General features: G+C 38.1%; 1 protein-coding gene across 15 annotated transcripts in view; it reads right to left on the bottom strand.

The window, feature by feature from the left end:
• The window catches only part of CNOT4 (CCR4-NOT transcription complex subunit 4), an 83705-nt gene that overhangs the window by 23078 nt on the left and 39546 nt on the right, over positions 1-21081 (bottom strand). For 5 of the 15 annotated variants that reach the window (XM_068939069.1, XM_068938996.1, XM_068939054.1 and 2 more), the window contains exons 3-7: positions 13664-13861; positions 11051-11137; positions 10412-10513; positions 9355-9480; positions 4749-4873 (exon numbers count right to left, since the gene is read on the bottom strand). In XM_068939069.1, the coding sequence (XP_068795170.1) occupies positions 4749-4873; positions 9355-9480; positions 10412-10513; positions 11051-11137; positions 13664-13861 (638 nt within the window). Of the gene's footprint in view, positions 1-946; positions 1103-4739; positions 4874-9354; positions 9481-10411; positions 10514-11050; positions 11138-13663; positions 13862-21081 lie in introns of all 15 variants that reach the window. The other 10 variants (XM_009677578.2, XM_068938985.1, XM_068939010.1 and 7 more) reach the window with 3 other exon arrangements.

Raw genomic sequence — 21081 nt, 5'->3', positions numbered from 1 at the left:
CAGAAAGGAGACAAAGGAAGCTACATGCCATTACTGAGATGCAACCACAGGATCTCTGATCACACCTCAGTGGGACTGCTATTAAGTCTAACAAGAAGGTACCACTTTCAACAGCACTCTTTACCACAACGTTAATGCATCGGTTCAATATTGATTTAAAACGAAGATCAGCAACACCACTTCTTGAAGTCTTACAGTTTACCTTGGCATTTTCCCATCCAACCTCTGAATGAGCCCAACAGAAACAAAATAATGTGACTGCAGACTACCATCGAAACTGCTAGCGATGCTTATGATGGAAGAGGACACCACTTCTATTCAAGGCAGGCACCAAAAGAGGAAAAAAAGCTGGTTAGCAATAAGGAAGTTACTGCGAGCAGATGAATTACCTCCTCTGCACAAAGAGGTCTCCGTTGAATCTGCTGCCCTGTTGCTCCTGCTATGAGTGATAATTAGGAAACCCTTACCTCTGCAGTTGCGTTTCTAGAGCGCACTGCTGTAAAGAGATGATCAATACTCAGCCTAGCATTTAGCTGCCTGCTCTCAAGGCTTTGGCAAGTGACAAACCTCCTCGTATGTAGCAACTAGTGTGCTATTTCTGTGGGACGTTCTGTATAGAAATGAAGGGTTTAGCTCTGGCTTGGATCATGCCCCATTGTGGGCAGCTATATAAACTTTTGATAAACTGATTATTCAATTCCCCTCAGCCCTTACCTGTACCATCACTTACTAACTTACTGTTAGGGTTCTCCTGCACAATCTGCCAATCAGTTTTTTTTTTTTTTTTCTTTTTTTGACATGGGCTAGACTAAGCCCAGACTTTTTGGTGACCTGATCAGGATTTGAATCCAGCTCTCCAACCAGAGAAACTGGAGAATCATTCCCTCCACACCAATCAGTGAGAGAGAACGCGAGCTATCTGAAGTATAAAAGGCAGCACAATTACCCGAAATCTGAGTCTGCACCATCTGGAGTCATGTGTTCTGGGTCTGTGCCATTTTCTAATATAGGAGGCGTTTTCCTGTGTTCCATTGTTAAACCGTTGGCTGATTTACTTGAACTCTGTAATGATGGCCAGGCATCTTTGTTATTACTGTTGGGTCTGGAAAAAGGCAAGAGTAAAAAAAGAAGAGTTCAAGTTATGAAGAAAGTGTCTTTAAAAATTTAAAGCACTGAGGAAATGAATCCGTGTGCCAGACAATCCATAAGAATAGATTTATCTGGATATTATTTCTCAGATTTTAAATGGTGATGACTTAAAAAAAAAAAAAAAAAAGGAATCAGTGAGGGAGAGAGGAGAGAGAGGACGGGCAGATCTCTGTTTTCTTCACCAAATAGATAGCTGCACTGCCAAACACTGAAGTTCATACTTGTCCATTTAGAAGAATCTATTGACAGCTTCAAGTACCAAAATCTATATACATCTCATCTAGAATTATTGGCTTAATCCCATAAGTACTTAAAAGTTTCATAAACCATGAACTAAACCACCCATTTCACTGAAAATCTTTTATATTCCAGGCCATAACCAGGCCTTGCCCAACAGATTTTCTGCCTGCACAAGAGTCCACAGCATCACCAACAGACCACGAAACCAGCCAGACCAGCACACTGTTCATTCAAGCTATTGCTCATTTCACTTTTAGTTTAAAATCATAATTACTTCCCTTATTTTATAATAAGATTAAGTTTCATTTCAGAGAGCACATCTGATCTGCAAGAGAAGTTCAAGAGAGGATTCAGAGCAGAATTTACTGCTGAAAAGAATTACATTTTAGACAAACTGAAGCCAGTTGAAATATCATCCATAACCAAATGTATTTAAATATACTGTTATCCACTAACCCTACAACCTTACTACAAAAGTTTGTTGTAATTTTCTCCATTTCTTTTTTCCTATTGATTTTAGACTTTCATCTGCTTCAATTAGTATGCTATTCTCCGGTGTTCAAGTGCTGCCTTCAAAAGAAGCAAGCTTTCAAAAAACATTGTTCATAAGTAGTACGAGCATATTACATGGCCCAAAACTTGTGCTACCTCTCTAGGTAAATTTAATAATTTACCAGTCAGAATCAGGAAATTTCCAATAGCCGTTTATAGCAATAAGAATGTTTCAGATGAAATTGATATTACTAGATATCCTCAAATCTCAGTTAGTATTTTAGGATTTGCTATTCTGCCTCCATCTACTCTCAGATAACCTATAGAACGTGTACACACATGAAAGCTTTGATCTCCAGATCCCATCTTCGCTCTGTACACATTTGAAATAAGTTAGAGATAGTGAGTTGATCAGATATGAGCATCAATGAATGAAGACACATTATGTCATGATACATCAGGTCACTCATTCAACACCGCTCCACAATTTGGATACAAGTCTTCCCAATCCATTAACAAATTTTAAAAACCCAAAATTATGCCCCTTGCAGTGCAAGTCATCTGTATACTGACATTCATTTTAAAATTTCACAGTTAAAGCGCCAGTGTTGCACGCGCATGTGATTTGTTTGTTTTAAATACAAAGCTTCCAAAGGGCTGTTCTCTAAGAGGCCAGTAGGTGCATAACAAAAGTGTTTCTACCTCTAGCATAAGAAAGCATTCATTTTGCTTCTTCAGGAAAAAGCTCAGTAGAAAAGAGCTTAATCTGTTGTATCAAACCAGCTACAATTTAGATGTGGATTATACCTCTAATTTTAAGAGGGAGCTGGCACTGCTACTACCAAGTGACATACCAAGAGATATGCACACACATTCAAAGAGGCATTGAGGGAATTTTTCAACATTTTCAACGTTTCAACATCAAAAGAAGAGTTCTGTGAACATGATCTAATTTTCAAATTAGAACAGAAATGGGAAAAGCATTTACACAAAGTTTTAAGAAATTGTTCTATTTCTGGATAGTTAATAATAGACACTTTTTATTTAGAACTCAACTTCTGCTCAATTCCAAAGTGAAGTTTAAACTCTACACCCCAGAAACACAAGCAACCACAAAAACTGTCAGAGGCTCCCTGACAAGCTGCCAGACTGACTTATCAGTGAATCAGACAAGAGATAAATTGATTAGGTCCTGAAGGGCAACCACACACACACATTCACCAGCTCTCAAGCTGCACATAGTACTGATCACATAGGACTTAAAAGAAACATTTCAAAACCCCAGTTGCAAGAAGAAACAGGCTTTACTAGCCAAAAGGTGGTACCTAGTGCTTAATACAAAGCAAATTCGGTGCTATGTGATGCTGTTGAGGTGACAAGTGAAATTAACTCCAAATCACTTGTAGACATTACAGTAAATGCCATTTCACCCCCCCCCCCCCCTTCCAAAGGCCAAAGGGTTAGCACCACAGACTGGCCAAGCTCCAACTCATAATTGCTTTCTGAAGGTTTAAATGCTTGCTGCAGTTTCAGATGGAGCATTCTTTCCTCCCCAGTATCATTTGTTTTGTTAGCATCTAATGAGGTTTCAAATTAAGATTAGTTCAGACCTTGAACATGAAATAAATCAACACTCAAACGATGCACTAAGTGGTGTGTTCACTTTACATGTGGCTCTCTTCCTTCCAAGTCAATATTGAACCAGTGCCTAAAACATAAGATGTGGCACAGTCCTTCAGAAAAGGCCAAACTGGAGGTCCTGGCCGTTTGCAGTCAAAAAGATCATATGACACTTCCTGTAAAAGTAAAGGAGGATAGTCCGAGTACGCTAGTTGGATTCCAATTCTGGGAAGCTCCCTTGGCAATATTTTGGATACAGCATCCATTTTCTTCCTTAAGATGTTGTGCAGTGGTACTGCCAATGGCAAATCACGTATGAAAATTCAGTAAACTGGGCCACAACGAAAACCCTGACTACAAAGCCAAAGCGTGCAAGTGAAAACCAACTTCTTACAATCTGTCCTGCCCTTCTCATTATGAAAATCCCATAAAAAGGAGGAGAGTGAGTAATTAGCAATTTATTTCTTTATGTCAAATTGAATGTTTGAGCAGACAATTCACAGAAAGACCAATCACTTTAGGCTCTCATTTATCCTTGTACAATTGTGAAAAGATTTCTGTCCATACAAGTACAACTTACTGGATAAAATACTACTTTAATATAAAGCAGTCATGAAAAGTGATATCTGCAATTAAAACACATCACGAAAAATATACCATTTCAGTTTACTCAATGAAGGCATGAAGTCTTGAATTCACACCTTGTGAATTCGTACCCACACAAGAGGAAAAAGAAAGTGTGATTATTTTACTTCCAGTTTCCAAAGGTCTTTATACCTAATGTAAAGACTGCACTTGAAATCACGATATAAACGTACAATAAAAAGCATCTGCCAAGATAGTAAGGTGTCTCAGTTGTGACAATATAGATTGCATTTGTCATAACAGACACCATACCAAGAAAGCTGACATCTGTTCTTCAATGAATAAGTATTTACGCAAATATGAAATACAAGGTCGTCTTTCAGAAGATCTCATTCTGACTTAGTGAGTCTAAACATACACAGTAAAAAGGAATTTATTTACCAAGACAGACACACTGAGTCAGTATTAGAATGAATGCATATCTAGAACGGTGCATATTTCTCCAACTGCACAAAGACAGTTGATATCTGGGTTTATCATGTAACAAGCACTAGATTAGTATAGGTAAAGTTTGGGGATGCAATAGGAAGAGCGCTTTCTGCAGGAATAACCAGAAGGAAAGCATTGCCAGGCAGTCCAGCGTCAGTACTTACGCATCATACCTCTGCAGTGCTGTCACTTTGTTCTTGTTCTTGTCAACTGTACCCGTAGATAACTGGAGAAAGTTGGGGTTTAGTTTGTATAATTCTTGCAGTAGTTTCTGTTCATATTCCTGGTGCTTACCCGCCTAGGAAAAGAGAAACTTGGAATGAAATAGGTCTTAGTTATATCTAGATCGCAAAACTTAGTAGTTAAGCTCTAACAGCTTCAGAGGTCACTCCTGAGTGAGACTGAAGACAGTGCTTCTCAAACTCAGCATCCATGTGATCCCAAGGAACCTAAAGCTTGCCTCAAAAAAAAAAAATAAATCAATCACTCAGATGGATTTACCAATTTTTAACTTCTTTTTTTTTTGAGGCTTCTAAAGCAGAAAATAGGTGTAACCTTATTAAAACTTGCTCTCCAGTTCTAATAAAAATTTCACAATAGTGCCCCCTGAATCAAAAGGGCCTAAATCTCCACAGCAAGTATACAGTCTTCATTCTATACATCAACCATACTAACCTTTTCAGCAGATGGGAAAGCGCAAAAACAGAAAGCCTCTTATAACCCAGAAGTTCCCTCATGCAAATCATTCTATATAGGCTTAATATAACACCTGCATCACCTTAAGTGTTTTAATTACCACATGACAAGCAGCATATTCCAAGCAGTAATTAATATAGTTTTTCAAAGAACTGAAGAACTGAATTATTCTTTTAATTAAAATTAACTGAGGACAGTTTCTTGCTTTCAGAACTTGAGGAGGCTAATCCCAAGTCCAGAATACTCAACCTGGTGAGTGAGGGAAGAGATAATATTTTTCAGTCTAGTCTACCTATGGCATTCTGTGGCAAGATATTTAAATCAAAGTCCATATCCCACAACGTTCTAAATGACAGCAGTTCAAGATGAACATTCATATTTTTGTAGGTTGTTACACCACTCAAAGCTAAGAAATACTATCTGCAAATTAGGTACTTTAATATTTTTGAGTAAAATGCAAAATAGAATAATGATGTTGTAATACCTTGGTTATTCTCTAAGTTGTAATATTTTATATAGTTATACACAAAATATTAATTAATATATATCATATATATAATAGTATATATTTATTTCCAATTTAAGCAGGAATACTTCACATTTTAAACAAAACCACTAATAAAGGAAATGGCCTTTACAGGCTCCTTTAGTAGGGAAATTCCATATCCCACTTACTAAATACTCCAAGTCAGTCAAACACTATCTCAAGTGTTTTGGTACTTAAGTCTCCAGTCCTCTGTTACTGATCAGTTCAGAACATGTCTTTTTCTATGTACTTAACCTACTCTCAACCCCTCAAAGGACATCGATACATTTGGAGTAGGCAGCTGCTTACTCAGCTTTGCAAACTCCTATACCCAAACTATTACCTACTGGGGGGGGGGGGGGGGGGGGAGCACTTCCAGAGTGTGGTTCACCTACACAGAGGTTAAGAGATACACTGCAACCTAGAAACATCTTCCTCCACCTGCTAACCTGCTATAAAGAGAATATAAATAGCTAGCTCAGATAGGGTCTACATAGCAGACATTTAAGCAGCTGAGCACAAAGAAACCTTCCTTGATCTCTCAAGCTCGCTCAAGACTTCAGCGGCAAGAGACTGAGCTCTGGTTGTTCAGGGATATCAGGCCAGTCCTAAGCTTGTTTATCTGTCACATGAACGTGAGGAAAAAGAAACAAGACTCAAATCCTTCGTAGGAACTTCCCCTAACCATGTTTATTTATAAGAAACAATCCAGATGCCAAACCTAGGAAAATAAATCATCCCACTAGCTTCTACCCGTCTTACCTAAATTCCCAACTTCATTTTAGAGACTTCCTGGAGTTCTACCAATTCTTTTCAGTTTGTCAGCGTTTAGCTCATTAATAATTATGGAACCTAGAAAGAAAGTTTATCCACTAACAAAACATTTTGTTTCAGAGATAGAACCACAATGTCTGTGACAATGAGCAGACAATCAACAATCGCTCTTGTTAAATGGATATGTAAATCCACTGACAGTAACCAAAACCTCAGAAGGCTGATGCCTTCCAGGTCACTGATTGTGCACAGAAAGCACAATACACTTTTCATAGCTGTGCAACTCCCAATGATTTCCAAGAAAGTTCAAAAAAATTAAATATAACAAGGTACAGGAAAGGAAGATTCATTTAAATCACCAAGACCAAGTATCACCCACTCGAGTTACGAAGGAACCGAAATGTGAAATTGCAGAACTGCTGGCCAAGGTGTGTAACCTATCAGTTTTAACTGACAGCTGTGACGGAGGACTTGCATATTGCCAGCATAACTGCCTTCTACAAAAAGGCTGTAGAAGGGATCTTGGGAACTACAAACTGAGTTCAACTTCCATCTCTTGTAAAATGATAATGACCAACCTCAAAAAAAAAAAAGGTACATGGATAAACACAATCTATGAGAAATAAGTCTGCATGCCTTTCACAGAGGGAAACCCTACTTCACTAACCTGTTGGAATTTTACAGTGGTGCAGGAAGCGTATGGATAGAGAGGACCAACGAAATTTTTTAAATAAGGTTTCACACTAAAGATTATTAAAGAAGTTGCCCTGGGATTACAGGAAAGGTGGTTCTATGGATTGAAGTCGATTCAAGGAGAGAAAGACAGAGGTAATGCTTACTGGTCACTCTTCCAGACACAGAAGAAAAAACTGGTCCCAGTCATCAGTCCCGATTTCTGTGTGCCACCATCAGTGAACAGGAGAAAGGAGAGCGACCAGCAAATTCTGTTCACTGACAATGCTACCTTGTGTAGCAAACAGCCATGCTGATAACGAGGAGCTCCAGAAGAACCTCACAAAACTCAACGAATAAGCAAAAAGGTGGCAAATGAGCTTCACCGCAGACAAATGTAAGGTAACACATCTAGGGAAAAAATAATGCCAGCACTACTAATCTCTGAACCAGATGTTACAATTCAGGAGAGAGAAAAAAAGAAAAACCCGCACCAACACCACGACACCCAACCAGGACAGCTGCTATATTAAACTTTGTTGTCCCCACATTTTGAGTGTGATGTGCACTTAGTCTGGTTCCTACATCTCAAGGAGGACACAGTGGAGTTAGAGAAGATAGAGAAAAGGGCAACGAAAAATGATCACAGGGATGAAGTAACTACTTCACAACAATAAAGATTTAAAGCCCAGAAACTTTACAGTCTGGAGAGAAGGCAGCATAGGAAGGTAAGATCAAGTTTTATAGCATCACAACGGAAATGGATAAGTTGAAAGCAAAACCTTTATTCACCAAGTACTACAATGCTAAAATTAGGGGACATATGACAAAACTGGAGATTAGTTTATAATAGCGAAAACACACACAAAAAAAAGTACTTGACAAAATGTCTACTGAAGTTCTGGAACTTGCTCCCACAAAAGGCTGTGGAGTAACCACTACCAGCAGGTTCCAAATGGATTAAGTAAATTCATGGCTGACAGCTCCATCAGCAGCAAAAGAGCCTAAGCAGGAACATACCCTCAAACGTGCGTAACACAACAACTCTAGATGGTGGGAGAAATACAGGGAAATGAACTGCACAAAGTATCCAGGTTTGCACATCCCTTGAATTTTATCTCCTACTGCCATTATCTGAGACATAAAATATACTACAGAGACCATTCTTGGTAGGGTAGGGTTTTTTTTATTTTATGAAAATCCAGCCCAAATCCTCAAGAGTACTGCTTATCTATGGAAAAAGTGTTTAATAGATAAGGACATTTTTCCTTATTCTCTGGTCTAAGACAGGCTAGCATAACTGAAGTAAAATCTACTTATACGATATTTGCGCTAGCACTGGGGGTGAGGGGCAGGGACCACCTGCTTCATGGGCAGACTGCATGCAAATATTTTATAGCATGGATGCAAAACTGGCATACTTGAGATAGAGGGTACCATAAAGCTTTCAAACTCTGTGTAGACAAACAGATTCATACCCAAAAGACAATTCTTCAGAATGCACCATCTTTAAGGAAGTTAAGCCATCCATTTACTTGCTTCCCTACTCTAAAGAAGGATTTTTGCTGGTGAGATAACCATACACAGACTACTTCACATTAGTATTATGCTTTATTGCAGTTACCTTCAATGCTATAATTCAAATCTTTTCCATACCTTTCACAGGCTAAAGAAGGTATTAGAATTCAGACACGTGCTTACATCACCAAATATTAGTTAAGCTAGGAAAACTGACCATATTCATAAAACCTACCAGAAAATATAGACTTGCATTACTCTTTCACTGAGATTTAAAATAACGTATGTTACCTTGCATTGGTATGCGAAAAGGATAAATTCTAGGTTATTTGAATTCTTAGTTAAGAGTTTATCTCAATCCTTTTAACGCTCCAACACTCAGCGGACTTCTTTTCAGCCTTCAAAAGCAGTGCAATGAAAATTTTAACTACTCACTTCCCAATATCCAGTTGGTGAAGCACCTTTTGTAACTCAAAATTCATTTTTGCCACAATAGTCAAAGATAGACTACATTATACAAACATTAGAGTACATTATATACAGGAAAATAGGTATGGGCTACATTTCATATGTTTCCCACTCTTTACACCTACCTGCATTTCCTCTTTTGTGAAACTGGCTGCTTCATCTCCCAGCTCGTGTAGATACATGCAGTCTGGTTTTGGACACTGCATATTCTTTAGAAAATAACTGCAGTATTTTGTTGTACCTAATGATGCCTGAAGAATAGAAAAAAAAAACCAACTGAATTAAGTACAGGAAGTTAAGAGTCCCATTTACAGTACAGGAAAACACAACACATTTACAAAAAAGTGTTCCTCCCAGACTGGAGCTTCTTCATAATGAATTTTTGATACAAATCAACTAGAAAGTCAGTTTGCAAGAAATCTGTATATATACACTCAATGATTAGATAATTAGAATTCTGTTCTCATCCAATCTAAATAAAGGCCAAAAAAAGAGGCTCAGTAAATTTCTGCATTCATAATCACAAGAAATTTGATAACAAAGAAAATAATTATGAGTTTGTAGACCAGTTAACATTTGGTAGCAAGTTCAGGAAATTAATATCAGCCAGATAATTTTCTATAGCCACCATTTTGGCCAATTTGGCCTGCATACCTGTTTACACAGGTACCAAAGTGAAATACTTAACTTTCCCAAGGAGCTTTTCAGAGCTTTTTTTTTTTTTTTTTTTTTTAAAACTGCTTTAAGAGTCCTATAGTATCACAGCATGGATTTTAAAATGGCTGAGCAGAGAATAAGTCCCATTGGTTTTACATCTATTATAGACTAAATGAAGTGAAAGTTTAGCAGGGAGGGAGGGAGGGTCTAATAATGAACTGAAGCACATTTAAAAAAAGCACACACACACAAACAGTGATAGAAGACAAGATGAGGTTTTATGGTATAGTTAACTTTATGCCTCTACATAATAAACCTGGGCTTTATTTTTGGCCACTCCCCTGCCAGTTGGGAGCTCACTGAACTTGAATGTCGTGATTAATGCTAGAAAAATAGGTCAAAAAAATCAGTAACTCGCTCAACTGGACATTTCTGTTCATGAGCACAAACATACCTACAGAAATAAAATATACACCTATATTAGTGTGCTAGCACATATAGATGAGAATGTAAAGATATTACCACCTTAAGTGTTCTGCCGTCTACCACCACGTTATTCACGCACTGTATGGCTCTGAGAGCATCTTCTGACCGGATGTAGGTTACATATGCACTGGCACTTGGACCCTAGAAGGAAAACATACCAGTTTTTTGTTTGTTTTTTTAAACAAAGACCTGAACATAAGTTTTCTGCATAACAATTCATTTCCTAAATTGCTATATTCAAGGCTAGACATTTTTAAAAGGAAGAGTCACAGAAACAGTAAATTTCATAAAACCTTAAGTGTGATGCATGAAGAATGGGGAAAGAATAAGCATACCAAAGCGTTGCTTAAAGCTCTAAATGTACTCAACAATTAGAAGGTGTTTTGTTTCTTGAAACAGAAAATAGCAAATAAAAGCCACATCGCTGCTTGTTTGAAGGTTCTCCTCCTATTTCTCGCTTTTTAACCTTTCTACTTTCTCTCTGTATCTTGCAACCAAACTTAAGAGTCTGGTAGGCAATGGCTCAGTTACTTACAGTAATCTGATTTCTGCAATACTGTATTTTTTTCTTTTTAACTCCTTTAACCTACTGCTTAATCAGAAACAAGGAGCCCAGATCCACTTTGAACCCATGTTTTCCCTAAAGGAATGAAATTGCAAGAGCCTCTATAGACTCACCTGTGAGCCTGCATATGATGTGCTGTTGTTAATGACAACTTTGTGTATTTTACCAAACTTCCCAAAATACTCTGGTCGTTTCAAAACCTACAAGAAAAGATAGTTAAAGTGGTACACTGGGTGATTAACTGCAACTCATATTTGACTGTATGTATAATTGTTCTATGTAATTATGCAACTAGGACCTGTAACTAATAAAAACAGGTCTTTTCTAAAGAGAAGACCATGCAGATGCAGATTTGCTCTCCTATGAAAAAGGCTGTTATTTAAAACAAAAGTTTATGTTGTCACTGCAGTAGCAACCCCTCATTCTAGTCCTTTATGTTGCATGTTATGTTGTACGTTATGCTGTATTTAAGTTTCTTTGGGGATCCAGATTATCTAAACCCTACTATGGCAAGGTACAACCCACTCAACACAGAACATTCCTGTATATGCCCCTCTCCCTCAAGTCACATCCATCCCAATTTTAAAAGAACCTTCGGCTTGCAGTCAGATTTATTAGTTGTTAAGAACAAAACACTCACTTCTGACTCACTCGCCCCAACCCTGAATTTCTCTAACTCGTGCTGAAAGGACGTGCAGAAGTACCAAATATTAAGACTGAAGCTAGATAACCAGAAGGTATTTCTAGTTCTGGACAATTATTAGAGAGTAAAAAGGAAGGTTTGTTCCCCCAGTTCCATCCTTAGATTAAGATTGGATAATACAGTTGAACTGTATTGATCCAAGACTTTACCTAACCACCTCCTCTCCCTCCTTGAGGAAGCATCCATGTCAACGCTAATCATATTTAGGACATCTTGTAAGACTACAGGGCACATATTCTAGATAACTAGTCATTCTTACTAGAGTCTTCTGAATACTCTTCCATTGATCTACACCTTCCTGAAAGATACTGTGCCCACCTTTGTGCATCAATCCAGAGGAGACTGACAAGCCTGAGTAATGGAGATGAATTTCAAGTGTCTTCCAGATTACAGATCTGCACAATTTACTTTTATTTTTAATTTATAATATATTCTTATCAGTATAATCTTACAGATTATACTCCTAATAACACTTGGCAGCATGGCCTTCAGGTTTTTTCCATAATTGCACACCAACATAAGTAGATCCACACGTACTTCAATACAATCCACAGGATCTCTTTTCAAAAGAGTAAATAGCAGCTAATCTCTCCTTCCAAATGACCTTAATTTGTACAGGAGTTTTATCCTGCTTAAGGAGAAAAACCTAAACTTGTCTATACTGAGATCTATTTTTTTTTGGCCTCTTTTGCACAGGCTAGATTTCCTGAAGTTTTTTTTTGTTTGACTTTTTTTTTTTTTTTTTAAAAAAGCAGCTCTTCATTTTGGTGCTATATGCAAAATTCAGTAAGTACACGTTATCTTCTGGTATGTTAGCGAGAACATTGACTACCACCAAACCTAGTACAATCTCTACTTATTACACCAATAAACCAGTGATAATTAAAGTATTCAGTGTTGCACTGAGGTTAAAAAAAATTAACTGTGTATACTATTGCTTCTCCTATTCACAAATCCTCTTATCCAGTCATACAAAGAAACTGAATAGATTTTGCAATAATAAATAGCATCAAGCCAACGCTGACAGTTACTCACAAATACAACTGATTAATTTGTTGCTATATTCCTGTAGAAATTGAAGTGTTATAAGCCATATCAGTTTAAGGTTGATTTTTCTCTTCCTTCCATATGAACCTCCCCCCCCCCACACACACTTTTTCTCCTTCCCTATACAAAAAGCAGCTTGTACACTTATTCTTTTCCAGTCTATCAAAACGTTACCCATACTCAGTGAGTCTATGGAAAGAGCCACTTTTATTTCAGGTTTCTCCAGTCAATTTAGTCTAATCAGATGAATTTAACTTGACACATGTAGTTTAAGACATGTATCTTATCCTGTAGTACATTCCTTCCATAAGTCTAGTTGAAGGTACTCTTACTTACTAGCACTAATTCCATTAGCTATCTGCAGTTGACTCTGATGATAGAAGTAGAGAGAATATTTTAAGTAATTTTCTCGAATTAAAAGCTTCTTTCTGATGAGGCAGGGTAGCGAGCCAAGCCTTTCACAGCTCCTCCTCCTTTTTTTTTTTTCCCCTCCTTAAGTGACATTACCATTATGCCCCTTTCTAGTTACACTTCATTTTGTCTTGGCTTTTTTCTTTTGTCCTTACAGGTTTGTGCTACACTCTCATATTTGTTCTTTATAATCTGGCCTAACTCCCATTTTAGAATAGGTGGTCCATGACACAGCTATGTAGTGCCAGTAGATCTACCACAGGAAAATACCTAAATCCCTTAAACTCATTTTAGGTTAAGAACAAGCAATTTTTTAAACAAACGCTAAGAACAATTTCCTTAACAAAGGATACAGTGGCTGTACTCTCAAAAGCAAAAAAATAAACATCTATCAAGGTTATTTTGGAGGAGGAAGCTGAATAACTCCCTTAGGGGAAGCAGGCCTCAGCATCAGGGAGCCTTTTTGAAAGCTCCTATTAGATAGATGCAAGTGTGGGCACAAGGACATTCCCATGGTTCCCTGATAGTAACTTAAGAGCAAGATCTGCAGGTATGACGTGCTCACCTCTGGATCTGCTAGGCGCTGAGATAGCCCTACCACAAAAACAAGGTTCTTCTGTACAACCCGTACACTGGCCAAGTGTTTGCGGTTCTCTGATATCTTCTGTTTCCTCTCATTTTGTTTCTGTTTCTTTTCATTTTTTATCCTTTGCAGCTCTTCCTGGGAGAGTGGTTTGTACACTGCTGGATCTTCTGGGTATGGCTAAATATAATAAATATTAAAAACAACCCAATTAAGAAACAATTCCTTTGAAAGTCATTAATCTTGATGTTTTAATGCAGCACAAGTGTCCTTCCTATGTTATCCTGTTCTGATCATTATGACCAGCCTCATTATAAAAGTAGCATAGTCAGTCTGTGGGAAGGGGCAGGGGGCACACCTTACATAATTTTCATAAATTCTCTTATTTACAGGTATAATACTGAAGCTAGCAAAAGTTGCATTCTGAGCTGCTTAGTGTTACAGAGGTACAGCAACGTGAAAGCCAACACACCCTGTTAAGATTTTGCTAACAGGGCATAGTAAGCAGGGCAAAAAATAGGGCCCTGCATACTCGCATGAAATTCAGTTGTCTAATACAGATCTAAATATTTTAAGTGCATTAACAAACGTTAATTAAGGAGTACAGAACAAGACATCAAAATACAAGCGTAATTTCAGTGACCCAAAGTCAAGACAATATCATCGTTACATGGCTCAATCTTTACACGGTTAACTTATCCCAGTGAAGAGACAGGTTCCAAGGCAGTTATTACACATAGATTTAATACCACTCTTGCCATGTTCGTGTATCCATTTGAAGCTTGGTTTTACCTTTCTGGGACAAAGGTATATTTTTAACCTTAAGACTACCATCTACAGATAATTCCTCAGAAACAGACAACACTGCAGTTCCTTTTTAATTTCAGGAGTAGCTAGCAAAAGCTAAACAGTGTCCTCAGAGCTACCAAGAAAGCCTGCTCTACTCATGCAGAGCATTCATCTATTGCTATAAAGGCACAATTTCAGTTGTCTCGTAAACTGCAGTGCATTCTACTCCTCAGAGCAGTCCCATATTCCTTACCTTTTCCAGGCTGAAAAGTTAGGTTCTACACATATAAATAAATCAATACTAAGCACAGAAGACATATAAAATAAGTCTTAAACAAAAATAATTGTTTGTAAACAAAGTTGAAGTCTAAAGTGAGACAAGTATAAGAGATGGGCATTAATAAAGAAATTTAGGTAAAGAAGTTAATTCAGCGTATTGATGAGTTTAAGTTCTTTCCCTGAACTACCATAACCAAAGGCTTCAGAGTATAGGTCCAACAGAAGTGAATTCAACTTTTTCTTGACTGTCCTCCATTAACAGTAGCACACAAAACTAATTGTCATACTAAATGGCTTGACATGAGGAAATTTACAGCAGCAGATGAGAGTAAGATTTAGGTTAAAGCAAGCACTCCTCACATCGGCATGATGCTAGTGGAAGAGCCATCAAGCACTTCTTTATCCTGATAACCTTTTGAGTATGTCCCCAAACAAACCAAGATGAATTTTAGAGTAAGATGACAGACAGTTTAAAGTCTTATCTTTATGCTACACTTGAGATACCTTCTGGAAATGTGTTGCAGTTGACTTCAGCAGAGGGTGTCTAACGCTTCAACATCAAGTTCTATGGAACGTGTTTTTATTATCACAAAGGAATTTAAACTTATAAAATATCTAGCATTAGCCAAAGATACACACCTAAGCCCTTACGTGAAAACACAACAAGGATTCAGGTTACCCTTAAAAAAAATAAGTTAAAATTGCACAGTTTATCAGAAAGTTACGTTACTCACAAGTAACATGGAATACTTATGCAGATTTCATTTGATGTACTGGATGAACAGCAAGGCTCCATGTTAGTAAGGTCACTTGAAATTAGATTTTAGCCAATCGTTTTTTGAGTTTTGTTTCAATAAATACAAGAGGACTTCAGAGACTCAAAATAATTCTGGAAGGCCTTTCACTTACATCAAGAGCTTATCAAGGTCTGTGTTAATCAACCACACAGCATAAAGGATACTGTTTTAAGGAAGAGAGATTGCTCCCGCAAAGAGAAAGTTTATTCTGTGATCATGGTCAACCTGAGTTTACATAGAAATAGGAATGAAAGTGCACCTATACAAGGTAGGTATACCTCCAAAAATAAAATGGTTTGCCCTACAGAGTGATGTGGTATCATCCCCACAAGCCATCCTTTTACAGATGTAATTCCTCCTCCAAATCACATACTATAGAAGTCGAGGCTCTCGAGTGTGCTGTTCTCTGGTACTGCACAAGAAATGAATAAATTGGTCATTTGCACGAGGTTTGGTAAGGCCCCTGGAGATCCAAGGGAAAAAAAGAGTCTCAAAGCTCACCAGCTTCGTTCTTGCCAAGTATAACCACATTCAGAGTACGTTCTCAATTGAAAAGCAAGTTAAACAGTACGTTCCTTCTCTGTACAGCAATTTGCTGCTGAAAGTCATGAACATTACCTGGGAAGCATCCCTGGTTAGCTCAGCTACAAACCCAAGTAGAGCATTTAGTTGTCCACAGTAGACTAGTGGTTTGTACAGCAGAGTATGAGGGCTGCTGGGAGGCACAAGACTAACAGCATCAGTAACTCCAGAATTACAGGAAGTAAAATAGCTTCATCTCAGCAGGAAGTATGAGACCACCTGAATAAAGACTTCAATCACTAAGAAGCAGCAGCAGTTGATTTGCCACCCTGGATAACAGTATTTATTTGGACAGCAAGATCAGAAGTTTTCACTGGATACTGTAGAGCTGTAATACATATGAAATGTTTCATACACGTTTGTCATTTATGATATGTCCAATGCTTTAAGGAATATGAATAGTTGGGTATCTTGACATGCAGGAGCTATAGATGAACTTCTATGCGCCTCTCGAATCCCAGGAATAAATCAGAAAACCAACTTTAAGAAGTGTAGAACTTTACACTATCAGTATATAGTGTGAGGGGTGATGAGAGATGAGAGGTACTGTGCATTTAAGGAGGGAAAAAGGAAGTAAGCTGAGCACCAGAAGCTAATTCTAAAAAAACTTCAGTTTTAGAAATCCTGTTCCTTTTGAATACAGACATAAAGTCATTCTACAAATACAACAATAAATGATCTCATCTTCTGAGGGATCGCTTCCCAAAAGCGATGAAGTTCATGAACTCAGATGATAGTCCAGTTACAAATAGAACATTTGCAAAAAGGTTGAATGGGGCTCTGAAAACCAAGTAAGGTGGACTGACCACTGATATATCTCACAGTATCATATCATCATTTTTGCTCTGTCCAACACTACGAGATAGGGTGAAGGCAGTTATCAGAAGCTCTCAAGTCTTAAACAGCAAAAGTGGCCAGACAGTAAAGACATGCTACCTGACATGACAATTTTAGACACACCTAAGCCAAACGTGAATTCAATTTTATTTTGCATAGGGTAAAACAAGAGACTAGATGTTCCTGATGGCTATGAGGCAAAATAAAATGTTGGTTTAACCTACTACCACAGGTTCCTTAGCTGGTAGGAGATTTGAAACGCAAGAAAAGTAGCCATGTCAAACGTTGTCAACATGAATAGATTTTCAGGTGTAGGAGGTAGAGATGTCAACATCACTGATTCACTGACCAATTCAGCAGATACACTCCGCTTAAGTTATAAATCCTCTTCAGCAAAAATCATGGAAGCCACCTGAACAAGTGCCAACATGCAAAGTGACCAGACTTAGTTTATACTAACTGCTACTTGCTGGTAGTCTACAAGTACTTCACCAAAAATTTGAATATCTCTTCTGCAGTCTTGTTTCTTTTATCAGAGGTTGCCCTTGATGAACTCTTAGTCTTCCTGACTAAGTCTGTTGTGTCTTTTAAAGTTTTTTTTTTTTTTTTTTTCCTCCTCCAGACTTCCCCCTACACTTGCCCAATTGTTGAAAGCTGAGCTGGGTTTTTATCAAGCACTTTGCTTTTGGAAATCCCAGATAGGGTCACATTCCTTCCACATAATGGATGTACCAACATTTCCCAGTTGTTGCCTTGCTACCAAATAGGTTCTGCAATGAAAAAACAGAAAAAGTTAATAAGGCTTATGTATAGCATACACCATATTTGTTATATCAAGAATCAAAAGTAGTGATTTCCTATATGAATATCAATTGTTGCACCAAATAAAGCACTCAGTGGTTTCCTCTGGTGCTTTTAATCCTACATCTGACATTTGATGGCTGTCCATTAAGAGCAGGTGTTCCCTTCACACAGACTGGAGAAATATGCACAAGATAGGGGCTTAAAGCACACACTTATGACCAAGAAACTGAAAATTTACTACTTATAGCCATCTCTAACAGAAGGCACTAGAAGAAGAAAACTCCTTAGGTCAAGGAACCATAGAACAAGACAAAGCCATACCACAAGAGCAGCATATCAAACAGTGTATCCAATTATATTATTTGGTGGAAGGGCAAAACAGTTAAGAAACAGGAAGGAGTTAGGCTACCTTCGCCCCCTGCTCCTTCAACCCCCATTCCTCCCCCCCCCCCCCCCCCCCCCATGTTTTAGAACTAACCCATTTGGGAAATTTAAACATTTCAGCAATTTACATTAAGGTCTGAGCATGCTATGCTCTTCCAAAGCAACACAGGTGACTAGAATAATACACACATTAATATGACAGTACCTAGGCAGCTGCCTTTTAAAGAATAAAAGAAAAAAAAAAACACTGCACAGACGAAGTGATTAGCTTTACAGCTGAAACCAGTGAGTCTGCTGACAGTAAAGCAGCTTTTGGCTACTGAACTCTTCTGAAGACAGTATATTTTCATTTTATTTTGACTAGTTAGTGACTAACTAGCTCACTTGCAGTTAAGAAAGCAATTGACTGGAAAAACAGGATCGCTTGTTTAGCATCTTCCAATAGACCTACAATTCTGAGGGACATCAGGAAATCAAAACAGATCAGTTCAACTCACTGACTACAAAAAGTACTTCCTTAAAAAAAAAACCAACACAATTTATCTGAATTTTCTGACATAGACTCTCAAAGTTCGCAATGCTCTTACATATTAAGACTAATACACACTAGTTTCCATCTAAAGCTCAATTAACAAATTCAGGCTAGCCTCTTTCTTCCACAAATCCAAGCACGTGCACATATACTACAATTACTAACAGCAGGAAATTTAAGGCATGCTAACTCAGTTGACTGCAATCATGTGAACATATTCTGCACATGCATATGTTAAGCCATATAATAGCTCAAGCATGTACAAGTATTTCCTCCTAGCTAGAAGGAACTGCAAGCTAACCTCTTCAATTAGAGCCAACTGAGAGAAGCTTAGAAAAATAAAAGGTATACATGCACCACACAGTTAACATCTATCCAACCTATGGCATAAATACCACCCTTAAAAGGGAATAGCCAATCTACTTTAGCACAGACTTTTCTGAGCTCTCCCTCTAACCCTTTCAATCAAAAACCCTGGATAGGGAACTTCTTGATTGTTCCTCTCCACAGACTACTAACAAAACCATTGGCAAACCTGCGTTGCACTAAACACCTTTCAGCCAATCAGCAGTTTTCTATCAAGTAACTGTGCACAACATGCAGAAGCAAAATGAACTATGAATATACATATATTACAGCAGAGCTGTAATATAGTATCCTGCACTGGCAAACACACTAAAACAGGATATGTATGTTGAGAGCGTAGCACCCACTATGAAGCTTGCTGCAAAAATTTTACTGTTCTGCCATTTTCTGCATTTCAGCATTTTAAGTGATCACAGACAACATGCACAATAGCTGATATGAATTAGAAAATTGCTTAGAACTTTCCCCCCAAACCTTACTACACATAGATAGGGAAGATTTAAAATACACCACACAAAAACACATACCTTGTTCAGAGGGCCCAGCACACTTCAAAAGGTGGTATCTTCACAGACTCCAAACTGCACAGTTGATGGCAGCAGTGAAGAAATAATTCATTCCCAGGATTTTGACAGCCTCTGGGCCAACATGTCTGTCTTCATGCCACAAAAGTAGCATTCCCCTCAGCCTCCCCCTTCTGCAATCCAGGGATATAGCTGCAATTCTATGCAAAAGCATCTTGCAGTCCGTGGATGAAGAAAGTATCAAGGATCTGATCCTAGTCCATGGTGAAAAAGATCTCCTTTCTCTCCTGGAATGCCTGGTGTGCTTCATTCTCATTATGGCACACCTTCACTCATTCTGGCTTTTCTCCTCAAATTGTTTTTCCTGAGCAAATTGTATCCAGTTTAGCAAAATACTTGCGCATCCAGTCATATATCAGATTACTCCACATGACAGGGTTCAGCTGTGGCAGTATCCGCATTTCGAAGAATCCACAGATGCCCAGAGGCAGTAAACAGCATGCTGCTTCTGCGATTTTGCAGATATATTCCAATAACTTCCAATAATGAACAAGAATAGAGGAACCAAATAATTGTTGACAAAAAGCAGTGTAGTAAATCCAGGTACGTGAAGCAAATTACATAGACTAGGGAATTCCGGAAACCTTGAATTTGTACCAGCAGAGTAGAAGTTTGCTTATACTATGAGCATTATTACAACAGCGTTTGTCATTTACGGCAGGTATCATGCGTGGCGACCAGTCTGGCTGATGACAGATGGATCTTCTTTGTAGAATATACAGTTCAAATACTGAAGCAAATTTGTGCAATTTGTTAACAAGTATATGTTGCTATGGGATAGCCTTCAAGCTTGCAAAGGCATCCAAACACAGGTTAGCAGTGATAGCTCTAGTGTAGCCAAAGCCCAAGAGAACAGCAAGAAAATATGACTGGAAGTGCTTATAGACAGCTAGGGCAGCTAATACAGATAGTCAAATCAAATAAGACTACTCAGGGTCTTGAGAAGGAGCTAGAGTTGATGTAATATGAGACAGGGAGCCAACAAAGGCATATACTGAAACAGGATCACAGCTGAATAGCTGAAGAGGGAACAAAAGTAGCTGAGATTACAAGAAGAGAAAGGCAAGGACCAACGAGATTGGGAAAGAAAGTTACAATCAAGGGATGCCATTAAAGGAAAGAAGATATTCAGAAAGCAGTTTATTTAACACTGAAGATAAGGAAGTAAGAGGGTTTAGCGAAACACTACAGAAAAAGAGAAAAAGGAGTCAAAGGAAAAAAGCAGGCAACTTAGGGAAGCTGAAGTTTATGATTGCGGCCTAACAAAGTATCAGCTGGACACCAATTAAGAGATAGGGAGAAGTTAAGTGTGACACTCAAAGTACTACCCTTTAAGCACTTGGCAACAAGAAGAGAACACTAGACGAGTAGACTTATCCTAGATTTTGAAAAGTTTTCAAGTTTAACACCATTGGATATATATTTTTCCAAAGGATTTACACGTTT

Source organism: Struthio camelus, chromosome 1 (assembly GCF_040807025.1).
Source record: "Struthio camelus isolate bStrCam1 chromosome 1, bStrCam1.hap1, whole genome shotgun sequence".
Lineage (NCBI taxonomy): Eukaryota > Metazoa > Chordata > Aves > Struthioniformes > Struthionidae > Struthio > Struthio camelus.
The sequence above is the reverse complement of the archived record's forward strand: the minus strand, read 5'-3'. Positions and strand labels throughout refer to the sequence as shown.